General features: G+C 33.3%; 2 protein-coding genes across 3 annotated transcripts in view; one reads left to right on the top strand and one right to left on the bottom strand.

Annotated features, from left to right (window-relative positions):
- The first annotated feature begins 437 nt into the window (after positions 1-437).
- LOC117116396 lies at positions 438-8173 on the top strand. Of its 2 annotated transcripts, none has more exons than XM_033260429.1 (10): positions 438-487; positions 1458-1520; positions 1706-1783; positions 2248-2319; positions 2639-2667; positions 2967-3000; positions 4486-4532; positions 4773-4806; positions 7107-7190; positions 7894-8173. In XM_033260429.1, the coding sequence occupies exons 1-10, from the start codon at positions 439-441 to the stop codon at positions 7950-7952; spliced, it is 549 nt and encodes a 182-aa protein (XP_033116320.1). In that variant the 5' UTR covers position 438; the 3' UTR covers positions 7953-8173. The 2 variants fall into 2 exon arrangements, with proteins under 2 accessions (XP_033116320.1, XP_033116319.1); XM_033260428.1 differs by having other exon boundaries at positions 2964-3000.
- An 8730-nt stretch (positions 8174-16903) lies between these two features.
- The window catches only part of LOC117116395 (caseinolytic peptidase B protein homolog), a gene marked incomplete at its 5' end in the record, with an annotated part of 10404 nt that continues 3129 nt past the window's right edge, over positions 16904-24178 (bottom strand). Inside the window, 6 exons of the mRNA XM_033260427.1 lie at positions 16904-17188; positions 17884-17988; positions 18539-18732; positions 20680-20856; positions 22220-22297; positions 23420-23534. Coding sequence (XP_033116318.1) covers positions 16952-17188; positions 17884-17988; positions 18539-18732; positions 20680-20856; positions 22220-22297; positions 23420-23534 — 906 coding nt within the window. The remainder of the gene's footprint in view (positions 17189-17883; positions 17989-18538; positions 18733-20679; positions 20857-22219; positions 22298-23419; positions 23535-24178) is intronic.

Below are 24178 nucleotides of genomic sequence, written 5' to 3'. Positions count from 1 at the left end.
GGGCTGGGCCTGGCCTAATTTTTTGCGGCCCAGCGAATTAATTAATTGTGTTATGGTTTTTTTTTCCTTAGGCCATCTTTTCCCGACAGAGTCCTTTCCCCCGGGTCCGTGCTGGCGCAACCCCTGGCCTGACACTGACTTATAGTTACAGGCTAGGCTACATTACTACTACTGCTACCACTACCACTACTACAACCAGCTACTACAACTACTACTACCACTACTGCTCCATTACTACTACTACTACTTGGCTAATAATTAGCCTGTAGGCTTAGGTCCGTGCAATTGAACTTTACTATTGTGTACCTAAAAGTTACAATAGTAATTTGCAGCTTCATTTGAGAGAGTACATTGTTTCAACCATTAATTAACTATGTACTGTATTTACTATAAATTTTCATTTGTTGTAGCTCATCTTTTATTTTCTAGAATCTAAACATGGATCCATCAAGTAGAGGGTTTCAGCTGCTGTCCTTAGCCCGAAAGAGTAAGATATAACCATTGATTGTTAATTATAATAATTTAGCATTATTCAGGTCCTCATTTCACAGTAAAACTGAATTTCTTGACTTTGTATAAAAAAGAACAATTCAAAACAAAACCAAAGAAATATAAATGCAGAAAGTCAAAATAAAACATTAATAAAACATTAATATAAAAAGAAAAAAAAATCCCATTAAGATCTTTTAATTTTATTATGGGATGTTAATTAACTGTATGCTTTTTTATTATTTTTATAAGGACTTTGTACATAGGACCTGTTTAAAGATTAAGGAAAAACTCGATTGTAAATTTATATAAATTTACAGTTTAGGAAATTAAATAGATAAGTAAAAATAATAGATTTATGATGACGACTTTTCTTAGTGTTGCTTGAGCTTGCTTAAGCAATAGCACATGATTTCATCAACAATTAAAAAAACACCAATTTATTATAAAATTACAATGTTTAATGCTAAAATTTAACACTAAATACTCTACAGTATAGACCTATCCTAATTTTATATCTGTTTTTAAATGTTTAAAAGTTTTATATAATATGGTACAATGTTTGCACATCAACAGTTTTTCTAATAGTTTGTAGCATTATCCCAGTGAAAATAGTTGAGTATCACATAAATGGTGTCCTAATAGGCATGATGTAAATTCATTGACATGCTAACATTGAGCATCCAGTATAATCAAATTTTTGGTTTGGTTCAGTCATTCTCAATATGCATTAATAATGTTTGTTTTGAATTCAATAGGTAATGATAATTATGTGATGTACCTATAGGCCTACCCAAATTTACTTATATTTGAATATGATAAAACTTTGCATTATTTTTAAGCTATTTACTATTATCAAAATATGAAATATGTTTAGGTGATGCATCCAGAGTTCTATCTGCTTATATTTGAATAACATGACAAACCTTTGCATTATTTAAGGGTAATAATGTCTTTTTGTTATTTAGAATTTAGAGAAAAAACCTCCAAAAGTAACCACCATCCGCCTACACAAAATAGACTTCTCAGTGGTGAGTGTAAAGACTTTAATAATAACACAAACAAAAAAATTAAATAAAGGATATATAAAAAATAACAAGATTTCATCATTTACTTTTCAAGATTTCAAATTAATTAATTATTAATCAAAATTAACAATTGTTTTTTCATTGGTCATAACATGGCAAGATTAATCTTATTTTCATTTGATATTTAGATGATAAGGTAAGGAAGTGGTTGCAAAGGTCAAAACTTAGCTGCCACCAAGAGGATATAGATTCACTACTGCCTGAAGGTTGGTACAAAACTAGTTGAGCTCCATTGAAATATAAGTTATAGATATTAGCAAATGTAATTTTATCTTGGAATCGAATATTTCTTATTACTAACATAGTTTTCAAATTTGTATTAGGATGTAAAACAGTATAACTACTGAAGTTTTATCAGTTTAAACCAGTCACTCCTGGCAGATGTCGATGATATAGTACTGTATTTGAATTTTACAAACTTTAGAAAGCAAAAAAAAAATGTGTATATATTAAAAAAGGTGTGCAGAGTACGGTATACAAAAACTCAGAAAATACATTCTGATTTTGATACAAGAAACTACTACGTAACTGATTAATTCAAAAATGGCCTTAAGTTACTACAAATAATTAAAATTACCATTTTTTCAAGTCTTGATGGCATTAAGAGACATTATTGGATTAGACATTAATGTCCATAACATTAATATGTTTCGTTTAATTATTGTTATAGACACTGAGAGTTATGTAGCTAATAGTGAGATAGAAAGTGCAAACGTAGACGACGATCAATATATTCGATATATATAGTAAGAGTCAAATTTTTTTTTTTTTCATTAAAATACATCTATTTCATGTATTCATTTTACATTATTTTTGTTTGCTTTACTAGGTAATTTTAATTGCAGGGACATATATTATGCAGTTTTATGTAGTGTTTTTAAGAATTGTCATTGTCAAGCCTAAACATTAAATATCAAAAGGCCACAGCTTCACATATGTCATTCTATTAATACTGGAAAATAACTTGCCGCTATTTGTGGCTGATTATTAAGTAATGTTATAATTATGTGTTTTTGTACATGTACTGAAATGCTTAAAAATTGTTGGTCTCCTCTTTTCAGAAAGTATAAAGGGTGTAATGATACATGAGGTAAGTGAGATATTAAAATTGAGGTTATATTTAATTGTAGATTACATGATACTAAATTAGCATATTTTTAGATGCTTTGTTTATTTTTTTTTTTTTAATGGTCTACAGTCTTAAAAAGTGTTAGAGCATGGTGAAAACTAAAGAATGCATCACCATTTAAAATATCAATTTAAATTTACTAGTACTTTTCTCTATTTTTTTCCTGTATTTTTTTCTGTATCTAGTACTTCATTGATGCATATTCTCATGTTTATATATCTTGTATGAATATTTTTGGGTTACTTTTATATCTTTAGCAGCAGAAGACAAGTTCCAAAATGCTCAAAAATAAAGGCAAGTTTTACTAGTTAACGTCAACTAATGTCAACAAGTGTTGTTGATTGTAATTATGATTATTGTTGTTATTATTATTATTATTATTATTATAAATTATTATTATTATATGTATCATTGCTATACGTAGGCGACACTTCATGCAAAAAAATGCTATCTTATGGCGACAAAAATAATACGGCGACAAATAACTAGATCTATTTTATTTTTAAAGGAGAGGTTTACAAATTTTACAGATTTTACTGATTTAGCATACTGTTTTTAAATAGTGAATGTTGCGCGCAACACAGCAGCTAAATTTGCATTAACATATGAGCATCTATCCATCCACATTTAGCTAGAGGCCATGTGATGCATAGGAGTAGGATAATTCAAAGATGAATTGATGTATCACTATTTTTGAGAATAAAAAAAAATTATATTAACATACTATTAAATTAGATTGCAAATTATATACAATAAACTTCTCCTTTACCATTAACTTTTATGTACATGATTTCTAAGTTTTGTAACATTTTGTTGTTTGTCTTACTAGTTTGCCAAGTTCATAAGATTACAGGGACATTCTTATATTGTGTTGTTTTCATGGATGGCCAAAACTAAGTAAATAAATTGAACTCAGTCAAACCTAAAGTGAACAGACAAAGATATATAAAAAAAAGCTAGAAATAGCAAATTATGAAAAAAAGAGGAGTGGGGGTGGGGAGTGAGTCTTCATGACATACAAATTTTAAATTTTTTCAGTCATATTCGTCTTCGTGCAGATCATGTGTAACAAACAAATTAATTATAGCATTGATGCTGCTAAACTGTTAGGCCAATGAATTAATGCAGTATTGAATATGACAGAATAAACTTTTGATTCAATTAAAAATCTCACTGGTATTATTTGGAAGATTTCACATGCATTTGGATCCATTTTAACCAGCTAGATGCAGTATCAAAATTATAAATTCCAACAGAGATTCAAAGAGTCGTCTTATATGTCAACATAAAAAAACTGTCCAGAAATCTTCTCAAGCTCAGTGGTTGTCTTATATGTGGGTTGCCTTATACACAATTATATACTTTGGCAATTCATAGGGCCATCGAACACATTTCTCTTTTTTTCCCTGAATTAAAAAATACCATACCTTTTTGTGGGATCAATCATAATATATAAATGCGACTAAACTGCTATTTCTAAGGTGTTTGATTTAACATTTGTATATAAATGAAGCATATATGAGTTGTACTGTATGATTTGATTTTACTAATGTATAACTAAAATAAAAATGCAATTTACAATGTCTTGAATTAACTTTAATAGAATAATTTAATAGTTTACTAACTACTAATTATTATTTAAGTAGTACTTTATAGTGATATTTTATGGCCAAGACACCATTAATAGGAATTCAAACCTAAATATACAATATTAATAAATCAGTTGTTTTTACACATATATGCTGAAACACTAACAATTTGTTGTTACTCTCTTTTCAGAATGTGTAAAGCAAAGAAATGGTGTAAATGATGTAGTAACAAGAGAGGTAATTAAATACTTAATATATTAAATTAGCATATTATATAGCCATTAGTTTTACATTTCAATTGACTCCATCCCCTCTCCTAAAATGATCTGCATCCATAAATTTACTTTGAGCATGTTACTACAAACTAGACACTGAAGAATACATCATCATTTTCTATTGTATTTTTTAATATAATTTTATGTGCGTCTCTCAATTTACTCTAATCACTTTAATAGACTGTTTCTGATTTTTTTACAGTGTAATGAACGAAAAGATGAAAGTAGTGTTCACGGTGAGTTACTTAAATAGCTTCGAAAACAAGCCCATCTCGAAAAGAAGCCCATGGGCTTCATTTCAAGATAGTACAGTACGTACATACATATTTAGGCCTACACGCATTTCATTCAAAGACTAAAAATATACAATCAAAATAGGCCTGCACTTCGTATACAGAATTTTTCCTTGTATTTTTAAAGTATTTCATTGTTGGAGATTGATTACAGCGGCCATTATTTGTTTATAGTAGTAATTCCCAAAATTTACAGCATTCATTTTGAAAAGAAGCCCCCCTTTTTAGTTTGCAAAAGTAGCCTTGAAAAGAAGCCCATCTCGAAAAGAAGCCCATCTCGAATAGTAACCCATCAAAATTTCGCAATAAAAAGAAGAAGCCCAGGGCTTCAATTCGAGGTTTTACGGTATTGTGCCTCAAAAATGGTCCAAGTGCATGAATCAGTATACTGTTTAAATCCAGTCATGCAGGTTTTTAAAGGGACACAGTGTTTAATTTGTGAGATAAGTTGTCTAGGCAAATCATCATTATTATAATTATTATTATTTCTTTAAGTCCCGCCTTAAGGGGAAAAAGCTTTTTTATTTTTCCCCTTAACGTCATGTAATTTTCCCATTAGCGTCAGTATGTTCCCCTTAAGGAACTGTTTTTAACCCTCTCCATTGTTATCGTTTCCCCTTAAGGAGGGTTTTAGATACATAATAATACTAATAATAATAATAATTATTATTATTATTATTATTATTATTATTATTATTATTATTATTATTATTATATAATAATAATATAAATAATTTGCAGATTCATATTTAGTAGACTACTTAAAGGAGCATGGTCACAAGCAATGTATTGTTGTATAAGATAGTATGATGCATACTCCAAGTATTGGAATACACACCATAATGAATTGATTCAATATTTCGACGGAATTCTGATGACATAATGTCGAAATATTGAAACAATTCATGATATTGTGTATTTCAATACTTGGAGAATGTATTATACTATCTTATGTGAGACTAATCAGTGGACCTTTTGGTATTATTGTATGATTAAAGTTTCTAATTTTTTATTATTTCTGATGCTTCAGTAGAGTACCTGTAACTCATTTATTATATCCATGTTAAGTGAAACTTTTCAGCCACGTTATAGAGGTTCTACTGTTTTTCCGTAATTTCCAAATTGTAGCACTTTTATGTGTTAACGTCAATACCTATCCTTTATATATTAATTTAATATAGTAAAAATCCTCCTTTGTGACACTCCTACAAGACGAGGACACTTCCTGAGTATGCAAAATTGTAAAATAACCCCTATTTATCGAGCGGACACCTAGCTTTTCCCCATTTTGTATGACAACAACTATATATATACCCAAAATAAGAAAATTCACTTAACTTTATTATTTTGACATCCTTTGCGCAATAATCCAGACTTGTCTTCCCTTAATCCTTAAAGTGAACACTAGATAGGCTTAAATGTTGCTTTGCATAAACAAATCTTGTATATTTTGACCCTTAACCCTGGTTAGTACATACTCCAAGTATTGAACTGTGCACCATCGTTTTGGAATTCAGAATTTCGACATTATGTCATTATCAGGAATGAAAATCTGTCTATACAGATATATAAAACCTAATTTCAAGAAGAACATACCACAATATTATCTGCAGATTATTATAAGCTTGTGGCAGATGGATGAATGTTACATGTCATACCTTATTTTTGCAAACACACTACAAAAGCAAAAGACATGCTTTAGCATACAGATTATGCTTAACACCTCACCATCTGAGAGTGCAATACCACTCAGAACTTTCTCATTAATTGGGGGACTCGCTTTCTGTCGAGTCCCACAGGGCACAAAGTAGTAGCGTTTAACTGCTTTTATGGCTCTAACATGGGTGGTATCAACATCTCACCATCTGAGAGTGCAATACCACTCAGCACCCTCTTTCTACTGTATGTAGAGTTCCACAGGGCTCAAAAGTTTTAGCATTGACTGCTTTGACCTTACTTATTGGCTCTATCATAGATGGTATCAACATCTCAGACAGCGCACAAAATAGTGACATATATAATCACTGCTATCATGATCACCTGAAAATGAAAAATATTCCAACTCTTGGTATGCTGATGTTCTAAGCCTGGTGGATGTCTATAATCTTAATACTTTGCCAAATTTAATATAATGGTTTTGCCCAACAGATATACTCAATTTCAATAATCATCTTTTTAAGTAAAATTTTCCATAAGATGCATTATCTGTACTTTAAATTATATATTATATAATTTCTTTTTAGGGGGTGAACAACCTATGATATTAAACCAAGCTGAACAAAATACATCTATAGCCCAGCCCATCACTCTACCAGAAGTAGAGTCAGGTATCATACCATTACAACAGAATTGCATAATGTGATCTATCATTTATTTCAACAATTAACTGTTTAACTGTTTAATAATTTATATCGTTTTCCTTTTTTTTATGTAAAGTGCATAGAGGCACTGTGCAATATGAATGCAACTTATTATTATTATTATACTATCAGGGGTGTATTTACCATGTACGCACGAGCGTACGTGCCTGGCCAGGGGAAAGTTAAAATTTTACCAATAAATGCATGCTTTCAGATTTGAAATTTGAAGTTTTTTGTTCAATGCCCTTCAAAGTTGTGTAGTGTAAACCATTTAAAGTGAAAATCTGAGTATTGCACATGTCTAAATTTGCTGTAAAAGGTAGCCCAGAATGCACCAGAGATCACCATTTAAAAAAAAATTCTGGGGGAGGGCATGCCCACTGACCCCCACAGCATGGGGGGGGGGGGGACATCGCCAGATTTTTATCATTAATATCCTGAAGTGTGCGTACGATTTCGCCCCTGAATATAAAAGCATATATTTTTCAGAATACAAAGTTTCAATATGAAATTAAATGCAATCAAATAGTATTGCTCTCAAAATCTAAATATGGGGCATGATAATAACATTTCTGTGCACTAAAATACATTCATTAATCATTTTTTTCTATTTGCCATAGGATTTCTTCATAAAATTATATATTTATAGATAATATGTTATTATTTTTAGGTGATACATCAGCAGACCAGGTCATCAGTCCACTAGTAGCAGAGTCAGGTATATCATAAAAACAGGGATTTATTTGATCTGCCATACTATCACATACTTTTCAGAATCTGGATGTAATAGAAAATTCTTTGTAATAAAATAATATGAAAAACTGATCAAACATATAACTACTAAAATTTCTATAAACTAAAACATTTAAATAATCAATTTTTTTTAAATTAAAATGCTCCATATAGATTCCATTCATAAGCTTAATAATATACTGTACATTATTATTTATAGATAATGTCATTATTTTTAGGAGAAGAACCTATTATACAAAACCTTGATGAACAAAACAAGTCTGCAGCCCAGTTCAGCAGTCCACCAGTAGCAGAGTCAGGTATACCATAAGAACAGAGTATTATACATAATAATTGCATCATTCCATTTGTTCACCAAAGAAAAAAATTTTGAATGTGAGCAATTCATAGCCAGAAAGGTCAAAATTTAAAATTTTTACATAATCGGACCAACAACAATACGATAATTTTTTGGTGAAAAAAGGTGCAACTGCCAAATTTCAAGTTGCTGTAAGTCGGCAATCACTGATCCGATTTTAAGAAACAAGGTATTTGTTTGAAGAGACCATAAAGGAATCTAAATCATACTTGGGCAGTTTTGAGTTGGATGACATTTCGGCCTATTTGACCCTGTGGGATTTATGCAAATTATTAAATGCCTTTATGAAAAATGCAACCTTAATTGTGTGACGACTACTATAATTATATAGTTTCATGCAGTACCATGTAGATGTTGACAACCCATTCTTTCAGCGATCCATTCCATTTCCTTTCTCTATAATTCCAAACATTACATACAGAATGGATTGATATCACACAATGTATATCATAGTCATGAATCAAACGATAATGGTCAGTAATTTTTTTAGTTGGTGCATGAAGTGTGCGTAAACATGAATCCACTAGTCACTAAAATCCTCTAAGAACTCTTCCCACAAACGAATCGATGTTACCCTTTTTTATGGTGTGGAAAAGACATAATTACACAATGAGTCATCAGTAATACAAACACATTCAAATACCTACAGGTATGCACTTATGAATATGCTTTAAAATTACTCAACTGTGTTGTTTTTAGAGAGATCATTTACAAGATGGAAAGCAGTTGATGCATTCTATGTCGTGCAAGAATTTCGTTCATTCATAATAGACAAAAGCAACAGTGGTGCCAGGGGATCATTACCAAGTAAGGATTGTCTTGTGAGCAGTAGAATCAATGGCAGATCCAGGGGTGGGGGTTGAATAGGGTGGATATTCACACCCCCTTGTTATGAATTTTGCTCATGAAAGTGTCATTTCCGGCCATTCTAAGGGCTAATATTTTCTCAAATTTTCCCACCGAAGCCCCATCCATGGTGCAGCTGAGGTGTGAAGCCACTAAATTCCCCATACCTTTTGAAAAATATGTGCCAATACTCCCCACCCTCACTTCAGACCTCGCATTATTCATGCCCCATTGCTAAATCCTAGATCGGCCACTGAGAATACAAGTCATTAGACCATGTGCGTGTTATAGAATCACAGTAGTATAGTCATTGGAAAAGACCACTGTCACAAGCCCTGTATTAGTCCCCCCTTAAGCGGATCACGTCTGAATAATAAGTGAAAAGGCAAACGTACGTAACTTTGCAAAATAATTTATTATAAGTAAGAAATAACCCCCCAAATAACATAAACCAACCCCCACGTTTCAATACCCTAGCTATAATCGACCCTGAATCAACCAATCCCAAATTAACCCCAAACATCACAACCATCCCACATCAAAATACATTAACTGTTAATTACCCATAAATTCCCCCAAATAACACATACAGCAGCCCCACTCCAAAAATACCTTATCTACAATTTCACTGGTGAAAACAACACACCCAGTACTACAATTCAATCCCCCTACCCAATGTTCGAACGTTCACTGTTTCCCAAATATCAATGTTCCAATAGAATACATATATTTTACTTGCGGTTGACTTAATCGTCTCAACTCGCTCTTGTGAATTTCAGTTCCAGCTTTCTGGGCCAGGTCTGCTCAATGAAAGCCACAAATCAGTGCCCCTCCATCCAAAACGGACAGTGTTTATCTTCAGTTTGAAATTCAGATTTAAACAATCAAAGGAGCCCTGAAATACATATCAATCACAGCATATGACATTCCAGGATTATGCGTTAATTTAGCACATGATAAGCCTATTAAATTATACATTATATATTGCAACTTACAGTCGGTACTGGCTCTTCAAAAATATATTAACTCTGCTTTCTTAACAGAATAAAGCATATAATTTCCAGCTATCGCTGTTTTTAGGGCTATCGCCAATTCAATATCAACTGTTTCTATAATCTGGAGCTAACGCTCAAATACTGAATTCATATTTTCCTTGTGCTATCGCACTCACGACCCTCTCTCATTGAGTCTCTTAACGGATCTGCCCCTAACCACATTTCAAATTCTCGGCAAACCGCATTGACGTTCCTACGCAAATTAACTATCAATTGTCATACAAATTATCAGTTACCCATCAATCCTAACCCCCCTTACACATAGATCAGTACACCCCTCGAGTTCACAATATCATTTCCTGCTGTCAGCACAGCATTTGCATTGCCATGCCAACAGTATTATAATAGCCTCTGACAATAGCTTAGAATTCCGCCCTCTCGTGACAACCACGTCAAATTTGATTCACCGGAACGTTAAAGATTGAGTCCACACAAAGGGCTTTTTTACTTGGCCAATATATACCTATTTTGAAACTGCTGCTGAACTACAATTTCAAGAGATTGATTCCATTAGGGTCAACCAGTCATTTCATCAAAATAATTGATGTAATTTTTTTTTTATTGTATTGCGTATGATATAGTAAGAGTGACGTTTTGCCCAACCTGACATGTTTTGCCCTACCTGATGTGTTATTCGAGGTGATATCAATCCTATGACTTGAGACCATGCAAAGCACTAGCCTGAGCTTGCACTTTGAAACTATATTGAATCTGATCCCCAAGTAGCAGTGGGAAAATATCTTAGGAGTGATATTTTGGCCTATTTTTACTGAATCAATTGAAAATTGATCAAGCTAGTTACCTTGATGTTGAGATTTTAATTCCTTCCAGAATCACTTGCAATTTTATTTTTTTTTTTAAATTATACTGAGAATTATACTGAGTAATCGGTAGCCCAAAACATCATGCTTAGACATCAGCTGCATTCCTTCTAAAACCAAGTCCACTGAACCTGTCTAAAAAGATGATCTGGAAGACTAGGAAAATGATAATAACCTTCATATACAGTATTTATAAAACTGTTATTCAGTATTTGAACTGTCAAAGATGGTGTAAAACCACAAAAAAATTGAAAATAATCTTCACTCTTTATCTCTAAAAATATATTTGGTGATGCTTTTAAATCATGTATGTTTGTTTTCATTTTTTATAGGCAAAAAGGCTGTGCAGGCTTTCTTGAAGAAAACACCCATTCTTGAAGGCCTTGCAGAGAAGGATAAAATTAAAGTTATCAAAACAAAGATATTTAATGAACGCCAAAAACAAAGGAACAAGAAGAATTTGTAAGCTCATGCTGTAGTTCAAGTAAAGTTGTTTCATTCAGGGCTTGTTTCTGCTGAGCAGAAAAACGCATTTTTTAACGGTTATTAGAAATGGGCCACAAAACAAAAACACTGTTAGAAATACGTTCTAAAAATGCCTGTTTTTTTTTATTAGAGGGCCTTTTTATATACCCTTTACAAAGTTTGTCCAAACAAACAAACAAAAAACCTAGCTAAAAAAAATAATAAATAAATAGTACATTACAAAATCTAAGGTTGCCTGGAATTAATTTTTTAATTGCGAGATTTCCAAGCCTTTTTATGTACCCTTTACAGAATTTGAAAAAAAATATCTTCAGTTTCTCTGCTAAGAAACAATTTGAACAATCCAGTATGTATTTTCAGGTATTGACATTATTGCAACAAGTTTGGTGGGAATTTCTATCTGGGCTAGCTGACTTACTGCTTTTAATCTTACTAAAGTTTAGAGTACACTTCCCATATTTCAACCGAAGCAGGTTCATTATATGGCATTAAAGCAGAAAAAAAAGTGGGGCCTACTTAGGTACACCGAAGGTTGATGGCTTTAGCGATCGATTTGTCGTTTTTATCGATGGTGTCCTTTACAGAATTTTTTTTTTTTTAACCTAATTGAGAATTAACTGGACCCCTTTATGCCAGCTGGTGGGATACTGAGCTTTTAAATATTGTACTCTATCTTAATAGTGGTGTTTCTTCGATGCTGATATCTTGTACATAATTTTATTACGAGTTACAAGCCATTTACAGTATTATGTTGATTACATGGAATTCTTTCTGCCTTTGTTGAATGAGTGCCTTAATGTCTGAGGCAATCCATTGTTAATTGTCTTTGAATATATTATAAAAGCACAATAAAATAATTTACCTTATGTTCAGTACTATTAGAATTTAAGACAGTATTCCAATCATGTTTGGTAATCCAGTGGTCAAACACATTTCCTAGGCTCAGTAATTGGGCGGAAGGTTTGTCTTATAGATTTACCCTTATTACACAGGGCTTTAGTATTTTTTTAAAAGGAAAATGCAGTTTCAACATTGTGATAATCAATAAAAATAATATTTTAATATATACCATCTATATCATTTGTACACAGAAAGTCATTAGAAAGCTTTTATCTAATTTCATTAACACAGCAGTTAAGTATGCATTATTGTCAGTAAGATCCATATTAGCTTTACCAACATTTCCCCAGTATGCCTTAGCTGTAAAATTTATTAAACTATCATCCAAAATAATTTCATTTGTGTCTGGCTTTTTAATACAATGAAGACTACTCTTCAGATGTTTACAATTTTGGCCCTTTAAAACCTTCAAAAAATCTATACAAGATGTACCACCTTGGTTTGGAATATCAATGGACATTTGGACACGTTTATGGGTTTCTTTGTATCACTCCAAAAGGATGGCACCATAATTACACGGATTATTAATAGTATTATGATGCTGGCTATTACAGTAGAACCCCTGTAAAGGGGACATCTTTGAGACCAGTGTCCCCATAATAGGGGTGTCCTTGAACAGGACGTGGCTGTAGTGTTTAAGATATACTTTCCCTCATTGAGTGCCTGAAAGAGTGTCCCCTTAATAGGGGTGTCCCAAAGGAGGGGTTAATAATAATAATAATATTTATTTGGCAATCATCAAGTACAATTTAAGCCTGGAGTGAGAATAGGCACAAGCCCAAACAGATACTGCACTCACTCCACCTTATACAAAAATGAACTGTACACCAATCAAGTTTTTAAATTATACATAAACAAAAATAAAAAATCACTAAACTAAAAATAACAAACAAAATACAATAAAGTTCAACTAATATAATGAAATATAGTACTTAGTTAGAGCAGATTTAAAAGATGAGATTGATGAAGAATTTTGAATTACAGGTGGTACTTTTTCCCATAGCCTAGGGAAAGATACAAAAACAGAATTTAGAAATGTATTGCTTTTCACTTTCCAATTTCTACTGTATTGCTGTTATTAATAATGATACCATTATTATTGTTAATATTGTCAATACATTTGTTGTTAGTATCATAAGGCCTTAATAAAAATTATGTTGGCGTAACAGGCCCAAAAATGAGGTAGGTAGGTAATATCTTTTCTTGCATTTTTCCCCTACAGGATATCTAATTATATTCTAAAAGAAAAATTAAGGAAAAAAGCTGAACATGTTGTCATTTGCTTGAATCCTTAGTACAGCATTTATTTGTTCAATTCATTTATGCATTGGATTTCTTTTCTCTGAAAAAAATGTCTAGAGTCAAGGGTATTTTTAGGGTCTGTTAGGTTACGCCAACATATATATATTTTTTTTTTTAGGCCTAATCATTATTACCTGTATAGTTATTATTAATACTACCATAATTATTTTTATTCCTATTAAACCACCTTCGGTGTTCAAGAGGCTTTTTTTCTTTCCTTAATGAAAGTGTCAATTTCTTTATCAAAACATGGTTTTAGTTTGTTTGTAGTTTTTATCCCACTGCCTCAATTACTTTAATATTTTCCAGGATCCCATATAGAGTCAGCACTATCAGATTTGTTAACAATCCAGTTATCAAATTTCTCTTGAATTAAATCTCATAATTACTTTTATTGCTATTAAACCACCTTCAGTGTTCAAGAGCTTTTTTCTTTCCTTAATGAAAGTGTCTATTTCCTTATCAAAACATGGTTTTAGTTTGTAGTTTTTATCCCACTGCCTCAATTACTTTAATATTTTCCAAGAATCCCATATAAAGTTAAAAATGCAGTTATCAAATTTCTCTTGAATTAAATCTTGATAGTTTGAATAATCCAGGTGAGGTTTTTATATTCCAAATTGTTTAAACAAAGTATAAAAAAGTCTTGCTGAGAGATGCTATACTTTGTTGTTTATTGAATGAATGATGTTTGTTACAAAAAATACAAAATTTAAGTGCTTTGAAAATTTAGAGTAACATACTCGCACGAATAAGTGCCTGGGCGCTTAAAAAACATTTTGCACTTTTTCAGAAGTGTTTATTCATACAGGGCGCTTATGAAAACAAGGTGGAAATTGAGGGAGTGCTTATAAGGAAATAGATGAAAATTGAGGGGTGCTTTTTGAATTAATAAGAGCTTTTATATAGTTCATGTGAACAAAGCCCAGATTAAGTAACGATTTGTAGTCCACTACAATTAATGATGAAAAACTTAATGAAAACAATCAAAATATTGATTTCCTCAACTATCGCTGATATTATTATTGTTGTAATAACATTGACAAACTGGAAAGTACCTATACTTTAAACTCTGTGTTAAATGTCTAATCAGTAGGAATGGTTGGCTCGGACTCGGGGGGGGGGGGGAGTTTCAACTCTTGCTGTGCAGGTCACATGTGTCCTTGGGCAAGACACTTTATCTACAGCTGTCTATCTCCACCAAGGAGTACAAGAGGGTACCTGGTAGTTTCAAACAGAACCTGTGCTGATTACAGCTGCAACATTATTTGTTATGTACTTATTATGTACTTGATCCAGTGACTGGGGGTAATGTAAGCGCATGGTTTCTACAATATGCGCTATAAGGCAACAGTTATTATTATTAATCAGATAAACATAGTGGAATATAATGGTCTACATTATTTGAAGCTACTTACATTACTGTCAGTTCTACAGGATCAAGATTTACCTCTTCCTCGTCATTTAAAATATTTTAAAATTGGTCTAATTTTGAAAAATTACCGAGTACGGTATGTATGGTACTTTGTTATTGATTGATATTATTAAGCAGTTGTTGATACTATTGTTCTTGATATTACTGTAATATGCTTAATGATAATTCTGAATAAAATTATACAGTTCTATTGGAATCAGTCATTTGAGGCACGTTGTGGGAAAATGGCTAAGTTGTAGCAAAAATTGAAATTCAAGTTATTAGTATTTTCAGATACCTGAGTATGTGATCTTTAAAATGAGGGGTCATTCATTGAAATTGGACATTTCAAGCATAAGTTATTGGAAAGTGAAATTACAGCACTCTTAGAGTCAAGATAAACATGATTTTGAGTAATTGCCTTCCAAAGTTATTTGTGCATACATTGTTTAATAGAATTAACTTATCATACCCTTTTTACCCAGAAGTCCAGTTCTTTCTTAACCAGTTTAATGAGCTCAGACCGAGAGAATGGCAAGAAATACACCATCTCATTGATTCTACCGAGAAACTCATCTAGTTTGAAATGTCTTTTTAGTATTGGTTGCACTACCAACTCCTTAAACCTTCTAGAAACTGTGATTTCCTCTTCAACAGTTGTGTTTTCTGAAGTTAATAATATTAATGCAAAAAATAAAACAAAATCATTTTTTATTATGACATAAAAAGACAAATATAATAGAAGCAGTAGAAGCGATGTTTGTGGCTCGCACTCTCAACCTTCAGGTAAGGGGTTCAGAGCGTTCACTGTGCAAATCGCTTCTGTATTTGACCAAGGCACTTTATCCAGGTTGTCTCCCTCTACCCAGGAGTATATAAGTGGGTAGCTGAGCAAATTGAGTGCAAAATGCACTGATATATTTCATGTCACAAACTATGGAATTTCCCCCATAGGCATCATTCCAATGACTGGGGTAATAATGTGGAAAAGTGCTCTGTGACTTAGTTGTGTAGAGCGCAATATAAAAACGTACATTATTATTACCATTATTATTATTATTATTATTATTATTATTATTATTAAAGATTATTTCCTATTAAAGACATAAAAAGAATAAGATAACAGGTAATCATACTTATATAATATTATGTATACTGTTTATTTGTTATCTCAAAACAGCAAGTAACATGGTACCACAGGACAGAATCAATAATGCTACACTTTGTATGAGAGTTTGACAGGGAGCAAGTTTAATAAGGCTAATAAGATGATTGGGCCAGAATCTCAAAATTCTTATGGGAATTTCAAGCAACCTTTACTGTTACATGGTACAGTAAGAGACACAACATTATAACCTGACTGTGCGCACTCTTATTTGGAATGGATGGATTTATTCGGTACAAACACCAAGGACAACTCACAAGAGTCTGAAGAAGACTTATTTCTACTGGGGTCCTTCTGGTGGTCTTTGTGGCAGTACACTCTGACCTCTTTTTCAAAGGGTGTACTGTGTTTTTAAATGTGCACATGGGCCTTATATGCCCATGGGACTAACAGCTTAAACGTTTCATCTGAAAGACGGTGTCCTCTCGTAGCTTGCATTTCAGCCCTCCAGATGAAATACAAGGAGAGCAGTGATAGGGATTGAGCCGGGGACAAAGAGACCTCCATGGCTCTATCACTACTCGGTGACTACTACCAGTTTAGCTGACTGAGCAAAGTTGTTATCCTGTCTCTTATACACATCTGTATATACATCATCTTAATAGAGTGTAAAATTATTTTGGAAGTTTTAGAAAAATGCATCATGTATTCTTTCTGCAATTGGGACATGGGGTAAATCTAGTGTTTGTTTTTTCCCTTTCTCCGTAATTTGGAGTCGGATTGCAGGTTCTTTCGGTTGCTGCTTTGTTGTCTCCTTGCTAAGTTCATCGTTTGGATTATCAACTGTAATGTTAAGATGACAACCTTTCTTGATAAGCTGCTGTTCTTGCGCGGCCGCCAACTGGTTTACCACCCTTCGTTCTACCTGAGGAGAATAGTTCAGTTTCATGAGCTTTTTGTTATGAAAACATCTAATGAACATCAAAATAATATAGTGCAAGCTTCTGTATGATAAAATAAAAAGTCTAAAATTTTGAAACAAAAATCAAATACAGTATCATAATATAAATAAAATATTAAAATATTCAGAAATTTAGACCTGCATTTGTTGGACATCTTGACAATAACACAGAGGGAAAATTCTAGGGAAGCAATGCAGCAGAAGGATCAGAACAATAGTTCGATACTCCATGCATATGAGCCCAAGAAGATTAATTCAAGTAATTTATTCATTTTGATTTGTCACTGCTGCAAAATGTACAGGGTGCTTTCGATTTGGAGCGATGTAGAATGTAACAACTTCATGGTAACTTAACTGCGCATGTATGACGTTTATGTTACATTCTCTCCTGAAATCAGTTTGTCAGCTACATACAAGGTATGTTCATACCAGAAAGAGGACTGTACTGTATTAAACATTGATGCGTCTGTCTTCTCGACATATCTGCATATGCAGCGTAAAAAATAAAATAATCAAAAGTAGAATGTAGAACACAACCAGTCACGGATGATTTTTCCGTTCTACGTTTCCGTACTATGTTAATGTTCTACGTTGTCAATCAAAAGCTCCATATTAGCTAACATTATGAATAACCTTTGACATTTCACCTATGAACTTACTTCATGCTTGATTGATCTTGCCCCATAATGTACATTGTAACCATCTGCCAGTACATCCAGTACATGTCTATCCCACGTCAGCTCTATGTTGTGTTTCTGTTCAGCCTGAAAAATGACAAATAATATAAAGTGAGATGAACCAAGAAAGGCTGTTATGGAGAAATGCTATGACACAATTATACGACAGGGATGATAATGATTATGTTATCCCATTTAATAACGTGTCAGTGTGAAAAATATTCCACTCATCTAAATACCAGCGTCCAATATAAAGCAATAAAAAATCCTTTGTGTTGGACAAAAAAATCTTAGGGTAGGACTAAGAGGAGAAATTAGTTACATGAGTGAACTTGTTTATAGGCTGTGAAGTGGTTAACACTATGTTTCAGTACAAGGTGCAAGTAATTCATGGCATATTGTGCTGTGAGACTCCGGTAAAGAGCGCTATATAAATGCTTGAATATTATTAATATTATTATTATCACTGTCTTCTAAGGTCATTACCTAGAAGGGGCAAAATTGAAAACAATGATGAATGTGGTGATTATCTTTTTAATCTAGGATAGCATACTGTTTTCTTTGATGTACTGTACACACACATCACATACAGTGAAACTATAACTTGAGCCTTGAGCCTAATGATAAAGTATCATACCCTTTTTGCCCAGAAGTCCAGTTCTTTCTTAACCAGTTTAATGAGCTCAGACCGAGAGAATGGCAAGAAGTAGACCATCTCATTGATTCTACCGAGAAACTCATCTCGTTTGAAATGTCTTTTTAGTATTGGTTGCACTACCAACTCCTTAAACCTTCTAGAAACAGTGATTTCCTCTTCAACAGTTGTGTTTTCTGAAGTCAATAATATTAATGCAAAAAATAAAACAAAATTATTTTTTAATAATTTTTGCATCAGTTATTAGATTTTGACCTCAGATAACAAAGTTTTAATAATGTCATATTGTTTTCTTTGAGACAAGAGTTTGTACTAAATAGAGTAAGGCCTGTCTCTTATACACATCTAGATGTGTATAAGAGACAGGGGGCAGTGTGAAAAATATTCCACTCATCTAAATACCAGCGTCCAATATAAAGCAATAAAAAATCCTTTGTGTTGGACAAAAAAATCTTAGGGTAGGACTAAGAGGAGAAATTAGTTACATGAGTGAACTTGTTTATAGGCTGTGAAGTGGTTAACACTATGTTTCAGTACAAGGTGCAAGTAATTCATGGCATATTGTGCTGTGAGACTTCAGTAAAGAGCGCTATATAAATGCTTGAATATTATTATTATTATCATTGTCTTCTAAGGTCACTACCTAGAAGGGGCTTGCAGGCCTTGTTTGGGTGGGGGGGGGGAAATTAATTTAAATGTTATAATTTTCTTTGATGTACTGTACATACACATCACATACAGTGAAAATATAACTTAAGCCTTGAGCCTAATGATAAAGTATATCATACCCTTTTTACCCAGAAGTCCAGTTCTTTCTTAACCAGTTTAATGAGCTCAGACCGAGAGAATGGCAAGAAATACACCATCTCATTGATTCTACCGAGAAACTCATCTAGTTTGAAATGTCTTTTTAGTATTGGTTGCACTACCAACTCCTTAAACCTTCTAGAAACTGTGATTTCCTCTTCAACAGTTGTGTTTTCTGAAGTTAATAATATTAATGCAAAAAATAAAACAAAATCATTTTTTATTATGACATAAAAAGACAAATATAATAGAAGCAGTAGAAGCGATGTTTGTGGCTCGCACTCTCAACCTTCAGGTAAGGGGTTCAGAGCGTTCACTGTGCAAATCGCTTCTGTATTTGACCAAGGCACTTTATCCAGGTTGTCTCCCTCTACCCAGGAGTATATAAGTGGGTAGCTGAGCAAATTGAGTGCAAAATGCACTGATATATTTCATGTCACAAACTATGGAATTTCCCCCATAGGCATTGTTCCAATGACTGGGGTAATAATGTGGAAAAGTGCTCTGTGACTTAGTTGTGTAGAGCGCAATATAAAAACGTACATTATTATTATCATTATTATCATTATTATTATTATTATTATTATTATTATTATTATTATTATTATTATTATTAAGATTATTTCCTATTAAAGACATAAAAAGAATAAGATAACAGGTAATCATACTTTTATAATATTATGTTTATTTGTTATCTCAAAACAGCAAGAAACATGGTATCACAGGACAGAATCAATAATGCTACACTTTGTATGAGGGTTTGATAGGGAGCAAAGTTTAATAAGGCTAATAAGATGATTTGGCCAGAATCTCAAAATTCTTATGGGAATTTCAAGCAACCTCTACTGTTACATGGTACAGTAAGCGACGCAACATTATAACCTGACTTGTGCGCACTCTTATTTGGAATGGATGGATTTATTCGGTACAAACACCAAGGATAACTCACAAGAGTCTGAAGAAGACTTATTTCTACTGGGGTCGTTCTGGTGGTCATTGTGGCAGTACACTCTGACCTCTTTTTCAAAGGGTGTACTGTGTTTTTAAATGTGCACATGGGCCTTATATGCCCATGGGACTAACAGCTTAAACGTTTCATCTGAAAGACGGTGTCCTCTCGTAGCTTGCATTTCAGCCCTCCAGATGAAATACAAGGAGAGCAGTGATAGGGATTGAGCCGGGGACAAAGAGACCTCCATGGCTCTATCACTACTCGGTGACTACTACCAGTTTAGCTGACTGAGCAAAGTTGTTATCAGGAACGTCATACTAAAATAGAATAGGCGTAATGCCTGAAGTAGTAGTAGCGCACAAACCTAGGTTAGCTTTATGTCGTTGTCTACTGATCTCTTCAGCTTCCATCCTCAGCTGTAGGCCATGATTAGCAATTTCATCACTTGCTAAATTTGAGGTCATCACAAATATAGCATCTTTACATTCAATTGTAGTACCTTTGCCATCAGTAAGACGACCCTGATTTGATAAAAAAAAAACTGATTTAAAAAAAAAAAAAAAAAAAAAAAAAAAAAAAACATATGTGGTAGACTCTAGCAAAACCAATTGCTTGTTGTCAAAAACAAAATTCCCATCTATTGATCATCTTAATGAATGTTGGACAAAAATATAAATTATCATATCTTTTTTTTGCATCAGTTATTAGATTTTGACCTCTAGAAGTTTTAATAATATCATATTGTTTTCTTTGAGACAAGAGTTTGTACTTACTAGAGTAATGCACATGTATAAATGAAAATCACTATTAATATTAAGTAAAACGCTACCAAAGAAAAGGCTATTATTATTATTTCATATTAAACTGACTAAGATTTTGCTATCTTACAAATAGTATAGGAAATTTGGATTCTTTATTAGAATAAATTATTATTATTGGTTTATTATTAACCAATATTATTGGTCAAGACATTTTAACTGAATTTGATCATGAGAATTCAGGTCTAGCTGAACCTACTGTAGCAGTGTTCGAAATAATAAGGAAAAACTTAAAGTTGTCCGGCGGACAACCTAGATGGAAACTTTGGTTGTCCGCAAATGTTTTTACTTGTCCGTATATTATCTGTTGCTTGCTTCATTTTTACCTTGCACTGTTTTCCCTCCTGAACTTGTTGTGTCCTTCAAACCCAGCCATTTCCTAAGATCGTTCGACATGACGAAAAGTTAGATGAAAAGTTTGAAAGCCTTCCCACGCATGCCTCCAGTGCCTTGTTGTGCGGCCCGCCCATAGAGCTATTAAACAACTAGAGTGCTGACAAGATGGCGCAGTAATGCAGAGTTATGTATGTGTACCATCCAAGATGGCTGTCGTAGTAAAGCGCCACCTTCAGGCTTAGTATACATATTATTACATATTAATAAGCCCTCTGACTGACTATTATTTCATTAATGATAATGAGTAATGGTAATAACAAATTATTGAACTATTGTAGACAAAACGAGGTCAAGTGGAGCATCTTATTCAAAAATAAAGTACCAAGGAATGAAAATTAAAATCGTGTACATTACACCCAAACACCGCAACGCTCGAGTTTCAAACATACGGGTAACTATCTGTACTAAACTTTCTGAGTAAATTGAGGGCGCAATTGCAAACGATGGTGCTTAGCGAAATTTGATTGGCTAAATCTATGGCAGCCATCTTGGATGGTACACACACACAGTTCTGAGTATTTCGAACATCGAATACATTGCGGTTAGCGCTCTAGTATTCTTATTATATCTCTATGGGCACGCCACAGTATAAGGAACAAGCGAGAGGGCGCCTCAGTTCAAGTCTCAGACCAAAACATGAGAAAACATGGCCATAATTGACAATATTATGAAATTAATCAGGCTACTTACCAATTCCTGAAGATCCTAGAAAGAGGAAGACCAGAGGATGGTCATCATCCATCCATCCATTCTCCTTTCTCCTGATTGCTGATGAGAAATATACACATCAACTTATGTGAATTGACTGAAGATGATTTTAATGATGGTGATGATGATAACGATGATGGTGATGATGACGATGATGATGATGTGATGATGACTGTAATAAGGAAAACGTTGTAGACAATGACTTGTTGTAGTGATGGTGGTGGTGATGACAACAATGATGATGATAACAGTGAAGATGATGATAACAATAATGATGATAACAGTGAAGATGACAACAATGATGATAACAGTGAAGATGATGACAACAATGATGATGATAACAGTGAAGATGATGACAACAATGATGATGATAACAGTGAAGATGATGACAACAATAATGATGATAACAGTGAAGATGACAACAATGATGATAACAGTGAAGATGATGACAACAATGATGAGGATAACAGTGAGGATGATGACAACAATGATGATGATAACAGTGAAGATGATGGCAACAATGATGATGGTAAATGTGAAGATGATGGCAACAATGATGATGATAACAGTGAAGATGATGACAACAATGATGAGGATAACAGTGAGGATGATGACAACAATGATGATGATAACAGTGAAGATGATGGCAACAATGATGATGGTAACAGTGAAGATGATGGCAACAATGATGATGATAACAGTGAAGATGATGACAACAATGATGATGATAACAGTGAAGATGATGGCAACAATGGTGATAACAGTGAAGATAATGACAAGAATGATAACAATGAAGATGACAACAATGATGATGATAACAGTGGTGGTGATGACGACAATCATGGTAGTAAAATAATTATGATGAACCTTTAATGAGAAATGATCACATGAAGACATACTGTAGGATAGGAATTATTATTTGTGAAAGGATAATTCCCAGAAATTAAAAGAATTGTTTCCAGTGGTCATTTGTGTGGTGAACTGGACATTACCAGGAAATTCCCTGATTCTTTCCAACTGAAACACAAGGAGAGCACTGAAAGGAATTGAACCAGGGATCAAAGATTTGGAATGATTTCAATGGTTCAGCACAAAGTGGCTACCACCAGTTTAGCCGTCTGAGCTGAGCTGCTCCCTTTAATTGTGAGATATTAATATTTTTTTCAATAAGCAGGTACGTACTTGCAGCAACTGTAGTGATAGCGCCCTCTTGTCCAATAATATTTTCTTTTAATCTCTGTTCTAAGGGATAGCGCCTTCTCTCTTCTAATGCTCTCTGTTCCTCAACAGCTTTATACTATGGAGATAAATTGACAATAATGATAATCATAGTAAAAATGTTGGCCTTACATACTGCATAAGAATAGTTCCCCCTACCATATATTATGATTCATGACAGTAAAACTTACACAAAAAAGGCTAGCACCTTCAATCAATGACCCTGAAAGTAGGACAATATGATTCATAGTAAGCACTTTGCATCTAAAACCAATCAACTCCTTGATTCCCATTATTCTCAGCATCTTAAGCCGGGCAGTTAATGTACCTGATAGTTGTTGGCCGACGCGATTTTATAGAGAACGCAACGCCACGACAGGGGCACAATGGATTGATCTTAATGACTATATGTTTAGACTGCTGGCACCAATCAATAGATGACGTCTATGTCTACTGCAAAACACCCCAGAAAATGGACCAATTGGCGGGCAGACAGAGTTTTTGAGGGCGCGACCTATTCTGTTTACAATTAGACTACCGACCAGCAAGTGGCATTGCCCAACGAAGAATATGTGCTTGGAAAAACATAATCAGACCTAAAGAAATGCACGCAAAAACAATATAAAAATCGCATCAACTTTATTGGTAATAATTAAATTTGAGCAGCACAGCAAAACAACAGGTACTGTACGTATTATTAAATAATGTGTTGAATTTGCGTAG

Source organism: Anneissia japonica, unplaced genomic scaffold (genome assembly GCF_011630105.1).
Source record: "Anneissia japonica isolate Jap-2015-1 unplaced genomic scaffold, ASM1163010v1 scaffold287924_len111829_cov95, whole genome shotgun sequence".
Lineage (NCBI taxonomy): Eukaryota > Metazoa > Echinodermata > Crinoidea > Comatulida > Comatulidae > Anneissia > Anneissia japonica.
Note: the sequence above shows the minus strand (reverse complement) of the source record. Positions and strands in the feature narration are given on the sequence as shown.

Excerpts from the sequence above, each read along its gene's own strand:
- LOC117116396 (XM_033260428.1), top strand. The coding sequence starts at position 439 with ATGGATCCATCAAGTAGAGGGTTTCAGCTGCTGTCCTTAGCCCGAAAG. Across the intron at positions 488-1,457 it reads GCTGTCCTTAGCCCGAAAGA|AATTTAGAGAAAAAACCTCC; the intron begins GTAAGATATAAC and ends TTTGTTATTTAG. Across the intron at positions 4,533-4,772 it reads ATGATGTAGTAACAAGAGAG|TGTAATGAACGAAAAGATGA; the intron begins GTAATTAAATAC and ends ATTTTTTTACAG.